We start from the raw sequence: 26704 nt of genomic DNA, 5'->3' as shown, positions 1-26704 counted from the left end.
ATCACAACCACATCAAATTCACATCAGTGTGAACCACAGCTAAGCGGTTTGTGAATGCACTGAACATCAATTTCTATCAGTAAGCCTGGGTGTATACTGATGCGGTGTGGAATTTGCACCAGTTTCCGTGCAAATTCAACACCGTATAATTGCACCCCGTTCATATGAACCACTGCAGGCATGTACTTTAAGTTAACGACACCCCGAAATCAAAACACGGTGCGATGTGCAGAGTTGGATCGAATGGTTGTGAACACCCATGCGATCCGATTCTGATGTGGACTAAAAAGGGTCCTGCACTTTGAGCCATACAAAATGTATGGCTCAAATTGCACCGCACAGAAATTGCATGTAATTTGCACAGGAATGCGGTGCGGTTCTTGTGCAAATCACATGCGATGTGCCACACCACATCAGTGTGATCCCAGGCTAAAGGGTAAAGTTAGCAGAGAATACTAAAAACAGAGAAATGAAAACACACACAAATATACACAGAATCCTTTTTTATTGCTTTCATCTTTTTATTCAATTCTTATCTTTCTGCAGACTTTACATGTGTTTTGGATAAAGTGTTATGATTTCTCCTTCTTCTCATGGCGTCATCAGTGACTCTAGATTTGCAGTTATGTCTAATACGTCCTTCAGTTCTTCCGGCTCTTCACCATGCTTAAATACACTTACTGTCACCTGCCCAACCTCTGATCCGTACTTATTTTTCACAGTTATACAATACCGGCCTGAATCTTCTGCACAGATTTTCTCTATGGTCATAGTTACCACAGTATCTTTCACTTCAAGTTTATACCGATCTTTGAATATGACTTTCTTCTCATTCTTTAGCCAGCAGACTTCAGGAGCAGGGTCTCCAGATATGTGACATGTCAAACACAAAGTCTAGCAATACAAGCAAATAAAAAGTCACATGAAGGATTCAGGTTCAACATTTTCAAGGGTAAATGTGTACTATGGAAAATCATCTCTTAACCTACCTAACCTACAACCTAACTTACACACGACCAGATTATTTTTTTCCAGCAATAGATCCCGTTGACAGGCAGTGAAAGGTGATATATCACCTCCTCACTGCCGGCTTTAACCCTCAAAATGCCAACCCACCACATGACAACCACATCCAGTGGTACTTCCTGCTAAATGTGACACGTGTTTTCATTTTTGCAACAGCAGTGATTGCTTTGCATGGTTATGGTCCTGTACAGATGCATTGCTGTGTTTGGGTGGGCATCATAGAGGGTGGTAAAATCGCAGCTCAACCGCAGTTCCTTTTCAGTCCTTTTTATGTAAAATCTATTTTCACTAGTATTTTGACTATTGAACTCTACTAAGTAAATGCATGCCAAAAACGTAATATTTTGCATCATGTTTAAAATATAATATATCTCTTATATGTCCTTTTAGCTGCCTTGTTGCAGCTGCACTACCTATTAACCACTTGCCCTCCAGAGGATTTACCCCCCTTCCTGACCAGACCATTTTTTGAGATACAGCGCTGTGTTACTGTCATGTACATAAATGACATTTATGTCATTTTTTTCCCACAAATAGAGCTTTCTTTCAGTGGTACTTGGTCACCTCTGAATATTTTAATTTGTGCACTATAAACAAAAACCGACAATTTTGAGGAAAAAAAAAAACTGGGCAGGAAGGGGTTAACATCAGGGGCGATCAAAGGGTTAACAGTGTGCTGTGTATGTTTTTCAGGTGTGCATTGTGTTGTGTTTTACTTTGGAGACATGCTGTTTAGTATCTCTCTGCTATGCAGAGAGATACAACACAGCATGTCCATGCTGACAGGAGAGAGACCTGTATTGTTTACACACAGGTCTCTCCCCTGTCATCTTTGCCAACGATTGCCAAGTGCCGGTCGGGAATTGCCAGCCTGGGACCCGGTGATTGACTTCCCTAGCCTCCAATAGTGGCGTGGGTAGGGTGGTGTACGCGTCCCCTACCCAGAAATGCAAATCATGTATATATACCTGATTTTGCGCAACCCTGTCGCCCTGTAGCAGTATTTCTGCTATAGGGCGGAGGGCAAGTAGTTAAAATGGTAAAAGTGTATGCATGCTCTTTCCAGTCTAACAAACAAGGAAAGACCAAAAGTAATGTGTGAGGATGTCTGGTGGTGGGCACCTTTTCCGTGATATCTCTAGTGGCCAAGTCTGTTCTTGGTAATGTAAAGTGGAACTAAACCCTCCTATCGTTTTCAGCCAAGGAAGTTGCCATCTTAGCCTCTGTTTGATCTGCAACTGCCATGGTGCTGCACATAAGATCAGTTATGACAGCAAACATTTAATGGGTTGACAGTTTGGTTGAGAACACAAGAAAATGTGACAGTTAGCATTCCTGGCATGCAGGGTATGTAACTGTTTTTTTTTTAAAAAGTTAAATTGATGGGCTTAGTTCCACTTTAACCACCTCCCTTCCGGCCGTTGTATATAAACGGCCGGACGGTGGCACTGCAGGGTTGGGTGGCCGTTTATAAATGGCCTCCCCGCCCCCTGCTTGTGCGCGCTCCCTGGGAGTGCGCAGCACCGTGATCCGATGCCTGCTGTGTCCTCCGGACACACTGGAACACCGATCGTCGTACGGGACCTCTGTACGAGGTCCCGATCATGTGATCACATGCAGAGTAGGAAGCAAGATGTCACTTCTGATATCATTGCTTACTACGTGTGAAATCTGTGAATGATCACAGAGGTCACATGGTACAAGGCTATTCACAACAGCTATGACCAGACGGCAGTAGTGTAATGTGCTGTCTGGTTCCTCCTGAGGCCTTTCGTGCAATGGCACTTCAGAGGGAGAACCGACCGGGCGGCCATTTTAATGGCGGTATAGTGTTATTTTCTGCTCATTACTATACCCTATCTGTTTTATGCGGTACTACAATAAAGTCATTTAGTCTACTACACTATGGGCACCTTTTTTGTGGCTCCTGTCTGGAGCTATTAAGCCCACAGGTACCTGTTAGTATCCAGCATATCCGGAGGAATAGGAGCCCCATATCCAGGCTGATCACCTCACTAATCTTAAGAAGGACCTCTGGAACCAGTGGATTTAAATACTTCCCTAACGGCTTGATGACTGCAACATGGGAAAAAGTTCACCGGATTGACCAGTATACCTCGAGGATTTATATTTATGCGCATTATCTATGCGCTTCCGGTGAGTGGGCATTTTTCACTGTTGGCTGGAGTCACAAGTTCATCTGCTGCACTTTCTTCTGCTATAAGACTATATATTCGTTTATGGTCTCACATGCGCTTATGATCATTATATGTGGACATATTGGCATACTTTTGAATTTTTATATATTTACAGCGCTACACCCTTTATATATTTTTTAATCATGGAGAATTGCTTACTGAAATCAAATGACTGGCAAGCATATGAATTTACCACCAGAAATAAGAAAGCAGGTTAAAGGTAGGGACAAACTGTGAGAAGAGGAAAGCAATATACCCCTCACGTCAAGCAATATACCCCACAAGCTCAAATGAAAATAATTTTCTACAGAAATGGTTTACATATAAAACAGGGGTCTATGTATAAAATGTTCTCTATAAATGTCTGCCATAGTTTGTAATACAATTGTCTCCTATGATTGTCAGCTCCATTAATTAGACACAGTGCAGTATATTTAATTGACGTATTTCCAGAAAATACTGCATTATGACCACTAGATGGCGCTGAGGATCAAAGGAGATAATCATGTTACAAACAATACACCAAGCATTAATCATGCCTGTCATGTTTCACATGACTGTCATATGCATTTAAGTGTTCTCTATATTTTGTCTCTGCTCCTCCCTTTCCAATGGATCACATTATGATCTTTTGACCTATCAGATGTTCATTGTTGTAAGATTCTCTCAGTTTATGGAATAAACTTCACAAGATCTACAAGATGTCTTCTGTATGGAGTCAATGACTGTGTTATTCAACTAAGATTGGAGTTATCGCTATCTCATCACAACTGTAAGTTACAGAGATCACACTTTCAATGCTTAGATTGGAGAGACAGAACAAAGCCCAAATGCTTAAAGCAGTGTTTTTTTTAGCTTAACACTTTCAGCATAATAAAATAAACATTCTCCAGTAAACAATTTGTTACAGTTCTTGCCCCACCACTTACAGCACACCGCTTTCAATGCTGCTGGCTCCTGCTCTCTTAGTGCTGCTTCCCTGAACATCAAGTCTTCACAGGAAAGAGGTCACATTTGACAGTGCCAGTCTATAAGCTTGATGAAGGGAGGGGGGAAAAGCAGGGGGAGGAGCAACGGAGTGGCTTGCAATCCTAGGCTACAGTGATGTGTGCTCTAGTCCCTGCATGCAAGGGTAACTCCATAGGATGCTGAAAGTGAACAAAGCCACTCTTAAACTAGAACACAGGCAATTATTTAAGGATAAAGAAGCTGCATACTCAGTAAGTGATTAAATAAACTGCTGAAAGTCTACTTTGTCTAATCTGAATAATCTTGAAGTTTGTAAACTTACTTTGTGAAGAATCCCCACAACATTTGTTATGCTCTGTGTGTATACACTGCTGTGTCACACATTTCACAGAGCCTGCCTTCTGAACTACAGGGGAGCCGAGAGGAGGAGTTTAAGGAGGGGGAGTCAGTACAGGAATCACTGCTTGCCGACAGCAAGGTACCATGGGATATGTAGTCTTTAAAATTCAAATGTAAACCAAAGGAATAAGCAGAGGAGATGCCGCAAAGCAGGAGGAAACAGAAGTTATGGAACAGGCAGAACTCACAACATGAAAGGAGGTTTTTAAAGTAAGATTATATTGAATTGTCAAATACAACTATTGTTTGTATTGCTATTACAATGCTGATGTTATAAACTGACAGAGTATGCTGTAACAGAACGCTTTATATATAGACCCCTAAATGTGTGATTTATAATGGTAGAAGTATGTTATGTGGGTAGTACTACCCCCTTAGGGATTGCTGATGAATTGGGTCCCCCTACAGTCCTGTACAGCCAGTCGTTCAACATTTTCCATACAAGCTTTAATCCAGAAACAGAAATCAGTCCTTGAGCATTGGTTTTGTTATTTTATTGAGGGGATTAGAACTTGGATAGGGTAAAGGGGGAATAGGATGCCCAAGGGAATTGAAATCTGAGGACAACTTCCTGAACTATTCACAAGCTTCTCTTCTCTGATGCAGTCTCTGCTGGAGTGCTAGCCAGCATCTTCTAGTTGTACCACTACAGACCCTAGATGACCTCCTCTTCACCCAACAATCTGGAGACTTTCTTCCTGAGCAGGGGATCTGGCTCCTGTTCCTTTAAATGAGATGAACAGTCACTAGTAGGGGGCTAATCTGGTTTCCCACCAGAGTGCTCCTTCCCCTATCCGCCCAGGGGGTGCAAGTGGGCTCACTCAGATCCTCTCCTGTACCTGTGGGATGGTTTCAGCTGAGATGCTCCTTCCCTGCCACATAGTGGTCCTTGCTCAGGGGGCCTGTGGGTCCCGAGTTTTTCTCCTATCCAGCTCCAGGCTCACAGGCACGCCGCATCTCACTAGATCTCCTGGCAGTCCAAAACACTTCTGCCACTGAGCAGGCTCCTACACTTTTATGGGAGTTCCAGACCCTTGCCATGCCTTCAGTTGGAGATTGGCTGAGGTCCCTCAAAAGTGCAGCCAGCCATTCCTCAAATCCACCCACTGCCCCCAAGGCCCTTCTCTGAAATCCTCAGAGCAGGGGGAAATTCCAGAGGGTCTGGCCTGCAGAGTCTCTCAGCCCTGACCACAATTTGCCCCTCTGGCTATTACACCTGAGCTGCTAACCAGCTCCTGTCTAACCATTAGGATCTAGTTCCCGCTAGCTAAACTAGATGGGTGCTACATATGTAAAAAAAAAAAAAAAAAAGTTATATTGGCTGAATGCTCTTTGCAATGCTGCCTTTCACTCTCAGTCAAATGAAATGCATTTTTTATTAATTCACAAGAAAAGCTTAGCTTTATATTGATATTTCAGATTCTGTGTATAGTGTTATCATCCATTCATTATCAAAACAACCTTCATGACAATATATATTATGGCATTTATGCACTAAAAGGCAATGACAATTAATAAACCTACCTTGTCTACCATTATTGTTGCCAGATCTGGAAGGCCTCGGACCACTTTAGCTCGATCTGAAAGTATCATAAACATACAGATGACCAGAGCAGGCATGAACTCACCATTCTCCTGAGATCAAAATACTGGATCCTACATGTACTCATGTGGTGGGCCTGGGTGATGGGCAGTAGAGATTGTGCACAGTGACACCTCTGCTATTCTCTGTTATATTTAATTGTGAGATCTGTAGTGTGTGTTGTCTGCATGATTGGTCTACACCAAGGGTCTCCAAACTTTCTAAAAAAAAAGGGCCAGTTTATGGTGCTTCTGACTTTAGGAGGGCCAGACTGTGGCCATTGGGAGTAGACAATGTTCCAGCATCAGTGGGAGTAAACAATGCCCTATCTTTGGTGTCATTGGAAGGAATTGTGCCCCATTATTGGTGTCATTAGGAGGAATTATCCCCCATCTATGTCATTGGGAGGAAATTGTGCCCCTCTGTTGGTGTCAATGGGGGGGAATTATACCCCATTGTTGGTGCGGCCCCTGGGCTGCAGTTTGGAGCCACTGGTCCACACCAGTGTTTCTTTCTCAAGCAAGAATCCGCTCCCTGAGATACTTCTCTTGGCACTAAGTTGATGTTTTACCCTAGTACAAGGTGGTACTGTACATGTCCTAATGAACTTGAAACTGATATAGCAGCTCTAGTGCAAATTGCTTGACAAGGTGACCATCATTGATATCAGTTTACATGACATTTGAATCTCTGATAAGCAGAAGATCAAAGAAATAATGAGGGCTAGATTGGAAAAAATAAACAAAATGTTACTAAATCCAGGACCCTGAATTCACTATATCCAGTCTCTCAGTACACAGAACATGGAAATGCAATTATTTTAGTAAATATAAACTGCTAAATACCTTTTCTCATCAGGAGTTAGAGCAGCTTTGTGACTTCTATCAGTGTCCAGCCGAGCGCTGGTTAAAGCTTGTAGGAGGAGTTTTCATTCTTCTCTGACTGTCCTATGAGGCTGCATAACCCCTGACCCTCTTTCTGGACAATGCTGATTGGCCCTGTGCTGATCACATGCACCCTCCCAAAGAACAAAACAAAAACCTCTCTAGCAATACACACTAAACTGAGCATGTGCAGAGTGACTCCTAGGGCTCTGTACGATCAGAAGATGGATTGGGGATAATAGAAGAAGGGGAGGATCAGAGAAGACAGGATTAAACAGCCTTTTTACACAATGTAGAGGAATAACCCCTTAGGTTCCACAGTGAGTATATCAAGCATGTTTTGCTGCATTTACAGACTGATTTTACTGTTGTGGGTTTAGTAACACTTTAATAATAACCCAACACAGAAAGTTAAAGGCAATTTCTCTTTCAGGGCCCCTTCACATCTCTGTGCATGTTTCTGGCTTTTTTTGTGCATTGATGAGTGTTGCTTTCAAAAACTCCTAACTTTACATTGGACCTTAACAGCCCATAATTCTTGGAAAAACATACTGGAAATATTTTTGGCAAACGCAGCACATTGCAGTGTACAGTGCATTTGCATCTGTGTTGTGGTGTGCTGAAGGCAGTGAGTATTTTTACACTGCAAATGTGTGTTGGAGTGACGTATAGTATATACTGAATGGCAACACAATGCACAATGCCATTATTGTGCACCTAATGTACACATGAACACATATATATTTGTGTGAAGAGACCCTAAATGAGAGTAACTAGAGGAGGACTTGTGACATCAGGGAACCCCTATGATTTTTATGGTGATCCTTACGGAAACACAACTGTATAACTCTACTCTGCCTTTCTATGGTTCATTTATATCAATGTTTATATAATTGTTGCTTGATGTATTAATCTCCATCTTGCTATGTTCAGCATATTTCTATGTCTGATTATTTTAATTCATGCATATATACCTACACTTTGGCAAAAAATGCCACACAATCCCACATCTTATTTTAAATTTACTACTATGTTTAGCAATGTATAGGTCTCAAGATTATCCCAATCACAGTGCTTGTTTAATGTGGTTTTAAACCCCAGACATGAAATATGGACAAAGCATATCCCCTTATATAAAAGTGGTAATTGAGCGCTGGGAACAATAATATCAAGCTGCTAGCATAACGGCAACCTCTAAGACCCAGTATAAGAAATATAAAATATGTATGCAGCGCCAATAAAAATATAAAATCAGTTGAAGAATCAAATAAATCAGAAATTGCACAATATCATAATTCAGCAACTCAGTCCATACATAGTGGTAAAGCAAAGTGATTATGTGCAAGAGTCCCTCTGAGGAAGTGTTTTCACACGAAACGCATTAGGAAGGTGCCCCTGACCTTTGTACATATACCGCAAGGCCATCCTGATTGACTCCTTGGTGGCCATATCAGATCCGGATGTAAGTTTTGTTTTCATTCTGTATATGCTGGAATTTTGCTAATTAAAGACCTACTACACTATTGGAAGTTCTCTCTGGGCTCATCATTTCCATGGGAGTCCACTTTTAAAGGTTCCTGATGACCTGGATTGGTGTGTGACCTCTCCCTCCCCCGCTGATGATCAGCATAGTGGAAGGTTTAGGAGTACACCTAGACTGATGACATCTAGTGGCCTACACGCTGATGACATCTTCCTGGCATTTCAAGTCCAGAGCACCAGGAGCAGGTCTTAATTGCTCCACGCGCAGCTAATGCGCTCTCTGGTTAGTGCAATGTTTGTACACTCTCAAGAGCACAAGAGTCACGGTTATCCTTCTATTACGGATTTATGAACACTTGCACATATCCCCTTATAGTGTGTACTTGTCTCAGTTAAGAGCACTAAGTGCCTTTTCTGTTTGCAGCTTCATTCCTCTGCTATCTGCATGAATAATTTCTAACACATTTTCCTGACACCAAGAAAAAAATGGTGACAGGTCGCTGAGCTCTGCAGAGTGTGGTGTCAGCTCTCTGCCTCCTTTTCTGTTTCAATATTTTTATTAAGAAAGTTTTATTTTATGAACACAACAAGTGCAATATACACCCACACAGGGGCCGAGCATAACAATAACTCAGGAACAGGTACATCCTGCTGACTTGTATCAGCCAAATAATAAAATGTCCAATAACAGCAAGGAAGGACGGTAAACAGCCGAACCAAATATTATCAGCAGTAGTCCAACATAATACCATAAAGAGAAGAGGAAAGAAAAAAAGGTTAGAAGAAAGAAAAAAAAAAAGGAGTCAGAAAGAAAACATAGAGGAAAGGGAGACTAGAAGAGTCACGGATCCAGGGCTAGCACAGGCAGTAATTATAAGGGGTCATAACTAGTAAGGGGCAGGGCTCTGCCTCCTTTTTTTAATGAACTCTCAGACAAGCTTTATGAATTCAGCACTTTGAACAGATGTAGAGAAGAGAAGATTGTAGATAGACAGGTGCAATTAACGTAGGATGATTTTTTTCATCTCTGTGTATTACCTGAAGCCAGTACATGGAGGGGTTTACAACCACTTTAAAGCTTAATAAGGAAATGTGTTCATATGGTATTCATCCCAGAGTTCTAAGAGAACTTTGAGCTATAGTTGTTGAACCAATCATTTTAACAAATCTCTCCTAACAGGAAGTTTCTTATGACTGGTGGCCAACTAATATTGTACGAATCTACAATACGTAGAGGAAGGAAGAAGCTGGCCACTACAGGCTAGTGAGTTTAACTTTTTAGTAGTAGAATTAATGGAGTCATTCCTAAAAAGAAGGATCAATGATCATTTAAATATACACAACCTGCTGGACCTGTCTTCAGCATGGCATAACTGAGGACAGATCATGTAAAACTAATCAGAATGAGAGTTTCAACTATATCACAAATGGTTTGGACCAGGGTGATATGTGGGCCTAGCCTATCCTGATTTCAACAAAGCATTTGATTGCAGAAAATGTTGTTAATATTTGGCTGGCTCATTTGGCTATCAGAGTGTGGTTGTAAATAGGGTTCATATGGAACAGAGATTGGTCACTAATGGTGTACCACAAGGTCCTGTTCTATTTAATCTGTTTGTAAGTGCTATAAAAAGGGTTGGTGGGCAAGGTATGTCTTTTTGCTGAGGACAAAAAGGTGTACAATAGGGTTAATATTCCAGGAGGTGTTTGTAACATGGAACATGATTTGGCATTCAGGAAAATTGGTCAAATGAGTGGAAGCTACAGTGCAATGTTTCTAAATGCAAAATAATGTATTTAGGGAAAAAAACTCCTCTGAGTACAATAATGGAGGAAGTTAAACATGCATAGAGCAATACTCTGACAAAAAGGTTAAAAACAACCCAAATAAAAAAAAAGGGAAGACCTCATGTACCACTTAGTCTTTTTCTGCAGTCTTCTATATTTCTAAGTAACACTATGACATTTAAATTGTACAACAAACCATTATAGTCACTGCATGGTAAAGTAATGTAGTAAGTAACTTTTTTTTCTACTAGGAATACAGTTGCGCATGCATGTTGGGAGGGCTTTTTTTATATAAAATGCTAATTTTCACTTACTTTTTTCTATTATTTCTTCTTCCCTGGAAAAAAAGAAAATAACATATTATAATTCTTGTTTTACATGCTGCTACACAGAATGAATAACATATATTTTTACAGAAACATCTTATTAAAAAGGAAGTGTTTAGCTTCTACTTGATAATGTTTTTTTTTATGAAGTTCTTACATGTATATTCAATTACTATGGATGAATAAAGATTTGGAGTTGTAACATAATAGTAAGTAGGCTTAAGAATTGTTGAAGATTATGTTGTTTCTTAGCATTTAATGTCTGTGGTCACAATGTGCTTTGTATTGTACCAAGAAGTAGTAAACTCAAACCAGGATGGAATATGATGGTCCTGTCTGTGGAGTGTGTGTGTGTGTGTGTGTGTGTGTGTGTGTATGTGTATATATATATATATATATATATATATTATTGATGAAGTTCGAGTTTGTGATCCCCCTGCAGATCCCCACATCCACCGGGCCAGGGATGTGAGGAAAAGGCTTAGAGGGACAAGGTTTTTTGCCAAGGTAGTCCCTACCAAGATACTCTCCTCATGTTGAAGGCATGTGGTCTGGTATGGTTTGGGGATGGGGGGGTGATTTTGAAGATTTTCAAGATTCACCTCCTATTGACTTTAATAGGGCTTCCAATATAGCTCGCAATTTGAAGATAGTTTTCTGTTTGCCAAACACACCCACAAATTGAACCCAAGCAGGTTCAGTCATTACTATTAAATGTACAGTATATGTATTGTAAGTTTAGGTGTTTGAATAGAGTTTTTTTTTAATAAACCAGGTGTAACTATATATTGTAAATACTTACTTGCATTTCTCTTGTTCTGCCATTAAATCATCAAATACTAAAAAAAAAAAAACACAAGTATATAAAAAGGATAAAATAATTATAAATGTAATTTTTACCTTTGCAATAGTAAAACATTATTGCATTTCTGTTAAAATGGATATAATGTAAATATATGTGAAAGAGTACAGGTAAACATTGGATCTTGATTCATATAGTGCCTACAGATAAAGATGTACTTGAACTTGATAAAGGTATACTGGAACAAATGACACATTAAATTGTATTCATTTAATGATCTAAATTAACAAAAATGCAGATGTCTCACGTGGAAAAAGAACATCGCTACACTTTGCACTACATTAAATCCATAAAATTGGAACCTAGTGTAAGGGGTTTAAGGGGTTGAATTACTAAAACTGGAGAGTGCAAAATCTGGTGCCATTGTGCATTGTAACCAATCAGCTTCTAACTTCAGCTTATTCAATTAAGTTTTGAAAAAAAAAACCTGGAAGCTGACTGATTTCTGTGCAGAGCTTTACCTGATTTTGCACTACATCAGTTTTAGTAAACCAACCCCAGAGTGTCAATGACTAGAAGCTTCTTAGGGAGTATGCAAGTGGATCTTTCTTATTTAAAACTCAGATACAGTGGATATAAAAAGTCTACACACCCCTGTTAAAATGTCAGGTTTCTGTGATGTAAAAAAATGAGAAAAAGATAAATAATTTCCACCTTTAATGTGACCTATACATGGTACAACTCAATTGAAAAACAAACTAAAATCTTTTAGGGGGGAAGTAAACATAAAAAAATAAAATAATGTGGTTGCATAAGTGTGCACACCCTCTTATAACTGGGGATGTAGCTGTGTTCAGAATGAAGCAATCACATTCAAAATCTTGTTAAATAGGAGTCAGTACACACCTGCCATCATTTAAAGTGCCTCTGAATAACCCCAAATAAAGTTCAGCTGTTATAGTAAGTCTTTCCTGACATTTTCTTAGTTGCATCCTACAGCAAAAGACATGGTTTGCAGAGAGCTTCCAAAGCATCAGAGGGATCTCATTGTTAAAAGGTATCAGTCATGAGAAGGGTACAAAAGAATTTCCAAGGAATTAGGTATACCATGGAACACAGTGAAGACAGTCATCATCAAGTGGAGAAAATATGGCGCAATAGTGACATAAAAAACTGGCCTGGGAGGCTGCCAAGAGGCCTACAGCAACATTAAAGGAGCTGCAGGAATATCTGGCAAGTACTGGCTGTGTGGCACATGTGACAACAATCTCCCATATTCTTCATATGTCTGGGCTATGGGGTAGAGTGGCAAGACGGAAGCATTTTCTTATCAAGAAAAACATCCAAGCCTGGCTAAATCTTGCAAAAATGCATCTGAAGTCTCCCAAAAGCATGTGGGAAAATGTGTTATGGTCTGATGAAACCAAGGTTAAACATTTTGGCCATAATTCCAAAAGATATGTTTGACACAAAAACAACACTGCACATCACCAAAAGAACAACTATACCCACAGTGAAGCATGGTGGTGGCAGAATCATGGTTTGGGGCTGTTTTTCGTCAGCTGGAACTGGGGCCTTAGTCAAGGTAGAGGGAATTATGAACAGTTCCAAATACCAGTCAATATTGGCACAAAACCTTCAGGTCTTTTTTTTATAGCACACTGGGTTTAGACTGGAGTCTCTGTCAGATTTTTATTGCAATCTGTGTTCCTGTTAGGGTGATTCCCCTGAATTTTTTGGTCCAGGAAAAGGGTGTCACACAAAATAGGAAGTGAAAGGCCAGTATGGGCTTGAGTACGGTTACAACACCAGCTGGAAGATAGTGGCATTTTTGGTAGCTACTGTAAATCCCATGCGATAGTTTTTGAGATTTGACTTTTACATATAGACTACATACAAATATCAATAATTTATACAAGGGATATCCGACAGATCCATGCAATAAATTGTATAGTTGATTAAAAATGTTATTGTTAAAATCAGAAAATGGGAGCTTGGAAGTAAAATACTGGATTTGTTATGCTTTACAAATTAACGCTAATATGTGCAACACATTCAAAATTTGGCAGCTTACCAGTCCTTCGATGAGGTGTTTGCATTAGTTTTAATTTTTCAAGGTTTTCCCCATTATTTTTACTTAGTGATCCTGAAAATAACACACTTCTTGTCTCTGGATTGCTACACTCACTCCATTATATCTTTGCAGGCAGCCCTGGCTGTTACCCAGGCTGGACTACAAAGCCTTCTCTACCTTTTCATATTATTCAGGGTAGGACATTAGTAGTTTATGGGCAAAAGGTAAGGTTGTTTGTGTTTTCAGTTCAGCTTATGGGAAGTGACAAGGACACTGCATTATGGCAAAATCATTGGGAAATTTTGGTACTTGCTGGCAATGGGGTTAGTTTACTAAAACTGGAGAGTGCAAAATTTGGTGCAGCTGTATATAGTAGCCAATTAGCTTCTATCTTCAGCTTGTTCAATTAAGCTCTGACAAATAAAACTTGGAAGCTGACTTATTTCTATGCAGAACTGCTCCAGATTTTGCACTTTCCAATTTTAGTAAATCAACCTCAATATTTCTGAAAAGAGAAAACTAATTCAGTGACCACATCTAACAGATGGTAAGTTGCGATAAATGAAATATTGGTTCTTGAATATAGGTATCTTTTAAATCACATCCCAAGAGCTGAAACTCTTTCTCCAAATAGCAACTGGAAGTTACAACCTAAATATTTAGGAAGTAAATTAGCTGATATTACCTTTACCACTCAGGTCAAGAGTTCGCTTATGAATGTCCTTGCCATCAAACAGTTCCAGCGTGTACAGGCCCCGATCCGAATCTGTAGGATTTGTAATGTGCAGCCAAACCTGTTCCATTGTGCTCCCTGATTTAAGTCGATCTGTACTGCTTAATTTTTTATCTCTGTAAGCAACAAATAAGGACATGAGTTTTCTTTAAATGTTAATGAACTGTGGATGTTTTTCAGATGATATAATGGCATTTTTGTAACACATAATCAAAATAGTCCAACTACTATTGATAGATAAATCAGTCCTCATGAAGCATATGACTACAACACTCCTCATGCCCCTAGGAAGCATCCTAGTTCCTCGATAGTCCCATCAGTTACAGTACAATCAGGGGTGGGTGGGGAGGGCAGCTGCCCTGGGCACCATAGGCCTTCTGTAGGAATGGGGGTGCCTTCCTTCTATTACAAGGCTGAAAGGAGTATTGACAGCGGCAGAGATTTTGACATGCCTGGGTATAGGATCCCTTAAGCCTGCACATCATGAATGGTTGGGGGGGGGGGGGGTTGCACTTTGGCATCCTTTCCCTAGACAAAGGATGACCTTGTCCCAGCATTGTATACAATTCTATAGCTAATTCACAGCCCTGAAACTAACAAGAAACCCGAGGTTGCAACTTAGCTGTTATCTTCTGGCATTTTTAGTGAATTGCTAGGTGATTACAGGTTGGCTTTAACAAAAAAAACTATTTTCCCTGGAAATCAAAATACTAAATGCCCTTCTACAGAAAAGGACATCAGGTATAAACAGTATCTACCTTCATGTTATCTGAAGCAAAAAGTTTCCAATTACAAAGAATCTGAGGTTGTCTGTTGTTATTATCTTATTTTCTGTAATAGGAACTCTCCTTTGAGATCATTTTTATATATGAAGGACAGAGAGTTCTACCATAATGTGTACTCTGTGCTTAAAGCGGAACTTTACACATAACAACTTGATAAAAAATAATGTTCTTTAGCAAGGAATGTACATTCCACGTTAATTATGCTACTAAAATTAGTATGTGCTGTAAATTGCCTTCAGCATTGCTCCTTTTTTTTCTTGCCAGAGGCTGCCATTTTGGTGAAGCCCAGAGCCCCTGAACAGCAGTAAATCTTTAGGCTGTCAACAAAGCATTTTGAGCATTGTGACAAAAAATATAGAGCAACTGAGTGGGGTCAGACGGTGTATTACTGGATTTTAAGCTATACTTGAAAAAGGGACCAGCATGAAGTGATCTAGCAGGACTTAATTTTCTGACTAAAGTTCCACTTTATTAATGTACACTTCTATGAGTGGACTGTTAATTGTAATAGTTATATGAATAGCGATCAACATACTTGTGGTGCCACACAGGATTCATGCTCTCCATGAAATATTTCACATCGCTGTAGATCTTAAATCCGTCAGCTGTACCTTTAAATTTCAGTGGGGAGGCAGACAATGCTTGTAGAAGAGAACATATAATTGGTCAGTTTAAAAACTATACACCCTTTAGTGTCCCCCCAGTATAAATTAGACATAAAATATGTTTTATGTTTAGCATCTTATTAAGATTCTGAGAAGACAAGTTTGTTTACTGGAAATCAGTCAACCCTAGGGCCCCTCACCATGTATAGGTGAGAAACCTAGGTGGCACATATGCACCATCCACAATCTTACCAGACAGTGGTTTACAAATGACATCTTACAGATTTTCACATTCAAATGGTTAAGAGCATATTTACAATGGTGTGGGTGGGTTTGTATTTTTGTTTCCAATTACTTGAAGAGGAACTTCAATCAAATCTTATACATTTCGTAAAAAAAATATCCTTGGCATGTTAAAAGATCGATTATGGCATGTATCTACATCGTTTCTCAAAATCTGCTATTTTCATTTTAACTAGAAGCCGTATACAGAGCTTACCCAATATCTCTATGCAGCCATTTGAACCCTTTTGCTGCCAGGTCAGTAAGGCATATTGACCTACAGATCTGCTTCCAGCTGTCTAGGTCATTACGCTGTACTGACATGGCATTCCTTATAACAGAACTGTTCAGCAGACTCTGCTGAACAAATCAATTGATGTGATTAGTGGCTGCCAAGCTGTAGATTACAGCTATTTACCTAAAATGTGACCCCCCCCCCTTCACCAACACAGCCTCTGCTTTGCCCTGTGTCTCCCATGCAGCCGTCAGCTTCTTTTCCTCTCCCCTCCCTTCAGGTTTGGGTGCTGAAGAGGAGATAAAAGGGGATTTAATTCTGCAAATAGATGACCTCAGCTGCTCCAACCCCCTCCATACTGGCCGCACCCTTGGCCCTGACCCCCAAGCCCACTGCTGGCCGGCTTCTCTCCTCCCCTTCCTGCTGGCTTCAGCTACTGCATGGGAGCCTTAGGGGATATCAAACTCTCCAAATATATTCCCCCCATGGCTCTCCAATCTGTAATGCCACCCCCCAGAAGCACTGATCGCCTGCTCCCGCCTTCCAGCCACTGCTGGCTGGCTTCCCTTTCTCCCTCTCCTGCTGGCTGCAGCTCCTGCTGGGGCATGAGATTGGTAAGTTCGGTATCAGGATGGAAAGCAGGGAGATTGGTAAAAATGTCATGTTTACCAACCCCTTCCCGAATGAACTTTGAATCCTGACTCACTCGTGTTCATTCATCACTGAAGCATAGTAAACTGTGTTTTAGTGTAAAATGATTTTAGTGTATTTTTTTTTCCACAAAAGAGTATTATTAACAAGTATTACTTGGTACAGGTATACGGTAATATACACATCCAATCAGGCAGAGATGTTACAAATCAAATCTAAACAAGACAAAACAAAAAGGGGCACCACCATCAAGACAGTTGCAAAACCATATAACATAATAGCTTAAACAGTGTCAATTCAGAGGCTTGAGAACCTCCAGCAGAAGCCTCCAACAGTGATACAACAGGGTCATAAAAGGAGCATACGTGCCCCTATGATGGATGTGTAATGAACTGTATGTACATTGTGGGAAGGGTCTGTTAGCAGTATATGGGGTGCAGATAGATGACTAAGACACCTCCCCACAGGGCCAACTAATTACCTGTCAATTTGGAGCCAAAATAATGTAGCAGTGGGATAAAGCCATGTCAAGCAAGAGAAAAAGACTAAAAATAGCTAGGTAAATTGAGATGTGAACAAAAAGGAAAAGAAAGAAAGGAAGAACGGAAAAACAGATAAAGAAAAGGGATAGAAAAAGAAAGTGAGGAAAAAAGAAAAAAGGGTGGAGGGGGAAGGGGGAAGGGAAAGGGAATGAAAGGGAGGTAGAGATATAGCAGAAATGGAAGAAGAGAGGAATGAAAATAGGAAAAAGGAGGGAAGGGGGAAAAGATGGAACTATGGAAAGAAAGGGTTCCGCTAACCAGGGGGGAGGGGACACGTCCACACAACACAACCCCAGGTAAAAACCAAAGGTCCTCACCACCTCCCACAGGTCTACCAGGAAGACCCCTTCTGGGTGAGTTAAAGCTATACGTTCACCCCTCAGATTGGAGAAGGTTGATATAATAATTTTGAGTTTGATACTGAAGTCAACACATCCATGTCTTATGAAAGTCTGTGATCCTCTCCCATGAGACATGTATCAGTTCCTCCATGGCCTTAAATTTTATCAGTGCACCTGAGCCACTCCACCACCATGGTGGACAGGGATACACAATCTAGCAGCATTTATCATGTACATCGCTAGGGACTTGATGTAGGATCGTTTAGATAACCCAAAGTGGTGTAGCAAAAACTGCGCAGGTGTATACTCTAGAGGGGTTCCAGTCACAGTGGTGGTAATACGATGGACATCCTTCCAGAAGTTCATTATAACTGGACACTGCCACCAAATATGTAGCAGTGTTCCCTATGCTGAGTTACACCATCAACATTGATCAGGTACTGCTGGGCAGAACTTGTGGACCACAGTTGGGGTATGGTACCATCGAGATTGCAGCTTCTAACCATTCTCCTGATTATTGACATTCAGTGTGCCTTTGTGTGTGTAAAGACAGACGTCCTCCCAGTCTTCCGCGGTAAAGGTAATATTCAGATCCCATTTAGAACAAGCGGTAGCACCTGAAGGAGGCTTGTCAGGGAAAAGGGACAGATAAATAGAAGATATCATGTGAGCCTGAGGTCGCTTTGAAGAGCAGGCAATTTCAAAGGCTGTCCTAGAACGGGCATAGTTGGTTCGGGTCAAAGGAGCATTAAGAAAATGTCTGACTTGAAAGTAGGCCCAAAAGGGCATTGGTTATCAGGATGTTGCATAAGAAAAGCCATGCGGTCCCTAAACCGCCCCCTATCAAAAAAGTTGAGAGCCCTTAATGTTCTCCTGAGCCAGATCCCCTGTAGGAAAGTCCCAGAGACACCAGGAGGGAAGTCCAGATTAAATCGCAAAGGCGTAAGTGGCCCAGGGAGTGATGAAATAGAATAAAGTTTACAGGTCTGAAAAAAATGTTAGAGTTGGCCACAACAGCCGGTGGGTTTTCACCCCGATGGGTTTGCGCAGAGGTTATCCAAGGTAAAGCGTAAAGGGGCGTCTCGGAAAATAGTTGTTTCAGCGAAACGTAAGCCTTAAACTAGTCACGCACGGACCAATCGACTACCCTGGACAAATGACAAGCCCAGTGATATTTTTTTAAGGTCTGGGAGGCCCAGCCCACCTTTATGTTTGGGCATGATTAACAGAGCGTAGTTGAGTCTGAGATTTCTTTCGCCATAACAACTCAAGCATTGCGCATTGCAGGGAAGCGAAGAAAGCCGCCGGTATAGCTATAGGGACAGTTTCGAAGACATATAAGAGGCGAGACAGTACATTCATTTTAAGAATGGCTGCTCTGCCAAACCATGAGTAACAGGATTGATCCCATTCGCTGAGGTCCCCAACAATGGTGGAAAAGAGTGTTTGGAAATTAGACTTATACAAGTTCCGCAGGTCTGCAGGTAGTTGGATTCCTAGGTATGTTATCGTATCTTTTTTCAAAGTAAAAGGAAAGTTGCACACACAGTAGGACACCTCATCATCTGGCAAAGATATGTTAAGAGCATGGGATTTGGAATGATTAATGGATAAATTGGACAGGGACTGAAAATGCTCCAGTGCCCGTAGGAGTTCTGGCAAGGCAGAGAGAGGTTCAGTTAGAAACAATATGTCATCTGTGAATGCAGCCAGTTTCACCTCCCTTATGCATCCGGACCCCCTGTATCAAAGGGTTGGCTCGAAGGGCCCAAAGGAAGGGTTCCAAGGTGAGTATAAAAAGGATCAGTGAAAGCGGACATCCCTGTCTTGTGCCATTGCATATGTGAAAGGAATCCGATAGGTGACCATTGGAGCACACTCTAGCCTGAGGTGATGCATACAGGGACATTATTCCCAAAACTGATCACTTAAACCCAAGAAATGCAGAGTCAGCTCCATGTAGTCCCAGGCTATTCTATCGAATGCCTTTTTGGCGTCTAGGGAAAGAAAAAATTCCTGCTGGTGTCTAACCGTTAGCCAATGATGTACATTAAGGGCCTTGATGGTATTGTCCCTTGCCTCCCTACCTGGAACAAAGCCCACCTTGTCCAATCCTATCCACCCCGAGAGAAAGGGTAAAAGCCTATAGGCCAAAATGTTTGCATACAGTTTAATACCCACATTGATCAGAGATATTGGTCTATAGCTCTCAACTCGTGTAACCTCCTTACCCAGTTTTGGAATGAGAGTAATATGGGCCTCCAAAAAGGCAGGGGAGGCAGCAGGGGAGTCCTTGAGGGAATTAAACACTTTCAGAAAACGCGATGTCAAGACAGGGTGAAAAAACATAATATTGAACTGATAGCCCATCTGGACCAGGACTCTTTCCCACTTTCATTTGCTTCAGGACTTGGTCTAGTTCCTCCGCGGAAAGAGGGGCCTCCAAGCTCTGGGCTTGTTCTGGGATTAGGCCGGCAGGCCATGTTTAGCCAGAAAAGTCACTAGGTGCCTATGTCTAGTATCCACCACGTCCAAGGAAGGCTGGGGTGACTGCAGATTGTATAGTAATTCATAATACTGCTGGAGCAATCGCCTGCGAGTCATGGTGAAGTATCCCCGCCTAATCACAAAATAGAGTGGATCAGGAGCACCACTCTATTCACACGCAAAGACCTGGCTAACAGTCTGCAGCTCTTATTACCTTGTTCATAAAAAAGCTTTTGCGACAAAAGATAATTTTTTCATGTGCGTCAGCCGAGCTCTTCCTTAAGCTCCTGTCAGAGTAGAATCAACTTTGACAAGGTCGACTGTGCTAGGGAGAGCTTGTGTGTATGTTCAAGTTTTGTTATTTCTGACACGCGGTCTTGAAGCTTACGCTGATGTTCTTTTTTGAGGGCTGTCTGCATAGCTATAAGCTCTCCCCGGATCACACATTTATGTGCCTCCCATTGAGTCAAAGAAGATGTGTCGGGCATATCGTTGAGAGTAAAAAAAGACTGGAGATTCGCCTGAAGTGTTTGTACCCGCAGGGGGTCACTGAGGAGAAAGGAGTCAGCATTTTGTTTTGAATTCTCTTTCTGAAAACGGCAAAGTCATAGAGATAGGGTGGTGGTCCAAAAGAATCATAGGTTCTATGGTAGCAGACATCACGTAATGTGGATCAGCCTGGGACAGAAAGAGGTAATCTATGCGCGGATATTTCTGGTGAGGTGGGGAAAAGAATGTGTAGTCCTTCACATAGGGTGAAAGGAGTGTAGACCATCCAAAGTTCCCTCTACAGAAAGGGACTGGCATTCTCAATCCCCCCTAGCAGCAGTCACCCAAAAAAAAAGGGAGGGGAAAGGAGAAGGGGGGAAGGAGGGGATGGCTGAGGAGTGGAAAGAAACAGAAAGAAGAGAAAAAGAAAATAGTCACACCATCCAGTAAAGAGAGTGACAGCGGGAACAGGCAAGCAAACTACCGAACTGGTCCAAAGGTATGCAACCAAGACCAGAGACACCACCACGGTCAGTCGGGAAAACAATCCCCGCTGGGTGGGGGTAATAAGGAACAAATCCACAACAATTAGGATTTAAACTCCAAGGGGAGAAACCAGCATGTTAAATGCATATATATTCAGCAACAGTACTTAGGATAATGAAAATAAAAAGGGAAGGGAGACAGATCACATAGGTCGGATATGTAAGTGAACACATGCGCAGGGATATAGCCCTTAAGGAACCCAGCCCCACACCTGCCAGGCCGCCCCTCAGGGCTCCCATTGCCGAGGGTCGCACCACCGCTCATACAGCTTCTGGCGCATGCGCCCCCCCCGAGGGGAGCCCCCCCGGACAGGGAAGACCCTTCTCCCCCCAACCAGAGCCCTACGTCTACAAGGAGGTCACAAAGCGATACCTGCACATGGTCTCTCAGGGGGACACTCCCCCATGAGTTCCCGATGCCCCTGCTAACAGTCCCCACCATGGGGGGGGGGGGAAGCAAACCCCACACACCACCATAGCACATAAAGAGGTCTGGCATAAAATAAACACATGTACAGATATGTACATCAGCCTAAGCATATAATCATGGCCTATAATGGCGCATTCCACTCATTATGCTAGGGCAAAGCAGGCTAACTGACACCAATCTAGAGCACATAACAAAATACCCTGAAGATCCGACATCTTAGGGATTTGTTGCATAAGTGAGAAGAGCAAGGAGTCACTTGCCAGATTGTGGTCCGTCGCAGGAGAGCGTCCTGAGGCAGGCCCAAAGACAAGCCCAAGTAGCCTTGTGGCGGATCAGTTGGTTGTGTGCGAAAAATCTCTGGTAACTTGGGAATGGGGCGTCTTGGTTGTGGGCAGGTACCTTCCGACTTTTCTCGCCAAAATATCACCGGATAGCAGCTGGATTCTCCCATCAGAACCGGAGCTCCACTAGCATGCAACCATCTTTAAATGCGGCCAAGCCACGCGACCCCGATTTTAGTGTATTTTTACCGAAAATAGTGAATTGATAAATATTTGGACGAATGTTGCGGGTCCTAAAAAAATCAGTAGCAAATGTTTTATTCTATAGGTCATGTGCTTTCAAAACCTTTATGGTTTGGGGGGTCTTTTATAAACTCAGCTGCACATTAAAATGATAATGTCCATATTTTTAAAATAAATTGCTTATGTACAATTTTACACTATTTTACAAAAGGGCACAATTTAAAATGTACAAATACTTGTTATTTATTAACTCAATACAGTTTTAGATTTTATATTTAGTAAAAATTTAGGTAGAATTTTGTATATTTTGCTATATTTTTGTCCACTAATAATTATTTTAGTATATTTTTAGCAAACATTTAAATAAACATTTGCACAAAAGTCACTATGCCTAAAAAATCAGTAAGACCTTTTGTTTATTCTCCTGGTTCTATGCTTTCAGAAAATGTATGGTTTGGGGGGTCATTTACAAACTCTGAAAGTAGTGAGGGAAAAAAAAAGCAATGGAAAATTTGAAAAATGTTCTGGCCACCTGAGTTTAAAAGTGGAGCACAGGGCCTGATAGTGAGGGCATCTGAAACCATTGCCTGTTCTTATCTTGGGAAATGCAGCCTCTTCTCTGCCCTCTGCAGTGCCAAATCTCACAAACTACAGACACAACATGTCCACCTGTCTCTGCCTTCCTCTGACAGTCTCTGCCTGTCTCTGCCCTCCACTGTCTTTCTCCACCCTCCTCTGCCCTCCTCCCATCACATGTAAATCTCATGCTAATCAAATATTTTAAAAACCTAGGATTTGTGACAATAACATCCTAGGAGTCATCAAGAGTGAGAGATCTACATCATTCGCTTAGGCGAATGACAGAGGAAGGGGACTAGACCTATTAAATAACAAGGATATTTAGAGAATAGAAAATCATACGAAAAATACCACTTTTGAAGTGATCGTACGATAGATCATTAGTATACAGCTTTCATCCAAAATTATTTGAAGGGACAAGCAAGAAATTTTTTCTTGTATAATACCAAATCATACAATTTTCGTTCAATCAGTACAGTTTTTGTCCAAAAATACAATACAAACACAATACATTACATCACTTCCAAATGTTTATTCTGTTGCACGAGAATTTTTGTAACTTTAGTAACCTCTTAATTTTCTATATGGAGACTAGCATGCAAAAAAAAAACCCGGACGATCATTCATCCAATATTCTGATCATGTGTGCGGGGCTTTACAGTCCCATTATTCTATGCTGTGTTTAAACACTTACCACTTATTCTACAAATTTCTTTCATTATATCTTCAAACCCTAAAAAAGATAAAAAGTGAAGACAATGGAAGAAATTATCAAAATAAAAGGAGATTTCTAAGATTAGTTTGTGTAGGGAAAAAAGTAAAACGGATTAACAAATAAAGTATTTCATCTACTCAGTGCACCGTAAGGAATTCTGGCTTCCAAAGCTGACAGAGAGATCAGCAGTATGTGTAAATCCATTGGGTCCTATGGTTTCCAGGATTGATTATGTACTGTATATATAATAAAAGAATGTCTCTCATTCGCGGTCCAAGGGCCATATTTCTAACAGAATTACCACGCATTTCCAGGTGCCATATTTGTTGTACATCTGCTTGTAGCATTCACTGTTTTTTAATTTGTAACCCATCAAATGCCACAAATCAATGTGCTGGTCTTAAGAACAGCAAATGTGTTGTTGGGGTACTCCAAAGTGTGAAACGTGTAGTTTTATAAGTTTTTTTTGTTGCTAAAATATTTTAAAACTAAAAAGAACACATCAACACTGGGAAAATACATTGCTAGGGAACCCAAAAATGGATTACCTCTCCCAGAGCAACAGTCACAATGATGGACTCTATTCTGTTCAATATAATATTATATACTTCATTTTATAGTATACAGTATAGTCTGCAATAAAATACTGTACGTTCATTTAGAAAGTAATAATTTGTCATAATTCTGCATAATACATAAAATAAATAGGTAAATATTCCATGTAATACATGAAAAAGATAAAACCATTTCCTTGAAGGTGCACAACAAATAAACTTACATAGCCTTCTGCTGACTGATGATCATCACCTACCTTCATTGATAAGATCCAATTCAGTTGTGTCCTCTCCCCTGCTATCTTTTACCACAGCTTTGTAAAGTCCTTTATCTTCATTTGTAAACTAGGTATAATTACATACATATTGAATCTTAAGCAAAATCTGCCAAACATGGGCATAGAAATTGAGGAAATAATTGAATGTCATTTTTTCATTATCTCTACTACTAAACATTAATGGTGTGATTTTTTTGATGGATAATTGAAATACAAAAGGATCTTTCCTTGGAGCCCAACTGAAGCGTCCATATTTTAACTATAATTATGTCACATTGCATTAGAAATATGCTTTTTATTGTATTTTTCGCTACAAATATAAGGGTTAAAATATTTAGCATCACACTGGTGAGTCGGACCCCTACTCTCACACACAGCCAATGGTCAGGGTCTCCGCATTCTGACACTCCTTCCTGCATACTGCTCCAATCAACAGTGCTCTGGCTCCCTGAGCGTCCCTGCTGGAGCAGCATGCAGGGGGGATTGTCAGACCCTGGCCACTGCTTGTTTGTGAGAGTAGTGGTCCGACTCTCCAGCCATCAGTTGTTGCATTTCAGTGTGACTAGGAAGGCTTCAATTGGGCTTTAAGTATTCTCAGATTCTGAGGTAAACCAACACAATTAGTGGAAACTAGATTGGTCTAACACAGCCAATTATTACTTCCCCTGGAGTTGTCTGAAGAGGCCCTAGAACTAGTGTCCATAGAAAGCCATATCAGCCTATGACTTTGGGTGCCCCTAGCTCAATCAATCTACGTTTGGTTTGAAAAATCAAATCCATATTTATAAAAGTGTGCCTACAGCCCAAACTTTTTTTTTTTTTTAACTTTGTAGACAAGAGAAACACCTGACAGCAATAAAAACCTGAAAGGTGTTCCAATCATTCCGCACTCTATTCAAAAGTAAAAAGTAGGTTTTAGCTTTACATATATTTACATTCCACTGTGCATAAGTGGGTATTTGAAGGGAAGACAGATTTCCTTGGCTAAGTGAAAAAAGTGCACATCATCTAAGTGTTGGGTATGCGTGTTTGTGGGGGTAACAATGTTTTATTGTTGGCCAATAGCTGTTTGTCCCCAAGGTAGTAATCAGGAGTGTACTTTGTGCAAATGGCTAATCACATGTGTAATGCAGCTGGGAAAAAACATTTAAGAATTTCCTGGCAAATTTCTGATTGCAGCCCCCCCCGGTAAAGCCTAGCAATCTGATAAGTGTAATACAGCTGTTTGTATAATATATTTAATAAGATAACTGTTGCTGTGTTTGCTGTGCAGTGTTTCCTTCCCTTGAACTTACCTTTTTAATTACAAGTGTCCCTGACCCAGTTTGGTTATCAAATTGCCCATTAGGAAGTGGTTTCTTGTCCACAGACCACTTGAGCGTTGTCTCTGTTTTAGCGTTTGTCACCTGCAAGAAACCTCTGCATCTTAACATAAAGCCAAGAAAACTTTGTAATTTCAGTCAGGCTGTTTTATCAAGTTGAATGGGAGAGCATAAAACACCTCACAATAGAATTAATTATCAATTCCAGTATTATTGATCTGTGTGTGTCATAATGGCATTTAAATTCTTTCAGGTAATCTAGCAGTTTCTAATATGGTGTATATTTATTGCCCTTTTGTGTAGTGACCGAGCAGCACAAATCATATAAAAGATATTTTACGAGTTAATAATATTCATAATCAAATATAGTGGTAGAATTCTGCAGCTGTTATCACAATCAGAGCTCTAACCTTTGTGATCTGCATGCAAGAATGTTATAGTGTATGGTTAAAAGTAAAGGTCCTACTGGCAAAAAATGTGCATGTATTATTTAAAGAAATGATATCGTCACAACTAGAGATGAGCGAATTATTCAAAAATTCGATTCGGCTGATTCGCCGAATTTGAGGAAGAAATTCGATTCGATGCGAATTTATTCGCTACGAATTTAACTTATAAAAAGGGTTTCTACGCTTCAGAGAGCCTTTATATTAGTGCAGAACACTGTACCTTTAATTTAAATGCCCTTGGAGATGAGGAAGGAGAAGGAGAAGGAGAAGGATGAGAAGAAGGAGAAGGAGAAGGATGAGAAGAAGGAGAAGGATGAGAAGAAGGAGAAGGATGAGAAGAAGGAGAAGGAGAAGGAGAAGGAGAAGGAAGAGAAGAAGGAGAAGGATGAGAAGAAGGAGAAGGATGAGAAGAAGGAGAAGGATGAGAAGAAGGAGAAGGAGAAGGATGAGAAGAAGGAGAAGGATGAGAAGAAGAAGAAGGAGAAGGATGAGAAGAAGGAGAAGGATGAGAAGAAGGAGAAGGATGAGAAGAAGGATGAGAAGAAGGAGAAGGATGAGAAGAAGGATGAGAAGAAGGAGAAGGATGAGAAGAAGAAGGATGAGAAGAAGAAGAAGGATGAGAAGAAGG

The 26704-nt window shown here is 40.8% G+C and overlaps 1 protein-coding gene across 1 annotated transcript in view; it reads right to left on the bottom strand.

Moving 5' to 3' along the window:
* Positions 1-488: 488 nt before the first annotated feature.
* MYOM3 (myomesin 3) overlaps positions 489-26704 on the bottom strand; it is a 188152-nt gene continuing 161936 nt past the window's right edge. Inside the window, exons 29-37 of the mRNA XM_089688775.1 lie at positions 25601-25711; positions 24285-24372; positions 23453-23491; positions 15584-15689; positions 14216-14379; positions 11457-11493; positions 10643-10665; positions 6117-6172; positions 489-894 (exon numbers count right to left, since the gene is read on the bottom strand). Of these exons, the coding sequence (XP_089544901.1) occupies positions 592-894; positions 6117-6172; positions 10643-10665; positions 11457-11493; positions 14216-14379; positions 15584-15689; positions 23453-23491; positions 24285-24372; positions 25601-25711 (927 nt within the window). The 3' untranslated portion in view covers positions 489-591. The remainder of the gene's footprint in view (positions 895-6116; positions 6173-10642; positions 10666-11456; positions 11494-14215; positions 14380-15583; positions 15690-23452; positions 23492-24284; positions 24373-25600; positions 25712-26704) is intronic.

The sequence above is a fragment of the Staurois parvus genome, unplaced genomic scaffold (genome assembly GCF_062004578.1).
Source record: "Staurois parvus isolate SC_StPar_1 unplaced genomic scaffold, SC_StPar_1.0 ptg000454l, whole genome shotgun sequence".
Lineage (NCBI taxonomy): Eukaryota > Metazoa > Chordata > Amphibia > Anura > Ranidae > Staurois > Staurois parvus.
This window is presented reverse-complemented; position numbering and strand designations above follow the sequence as displayed.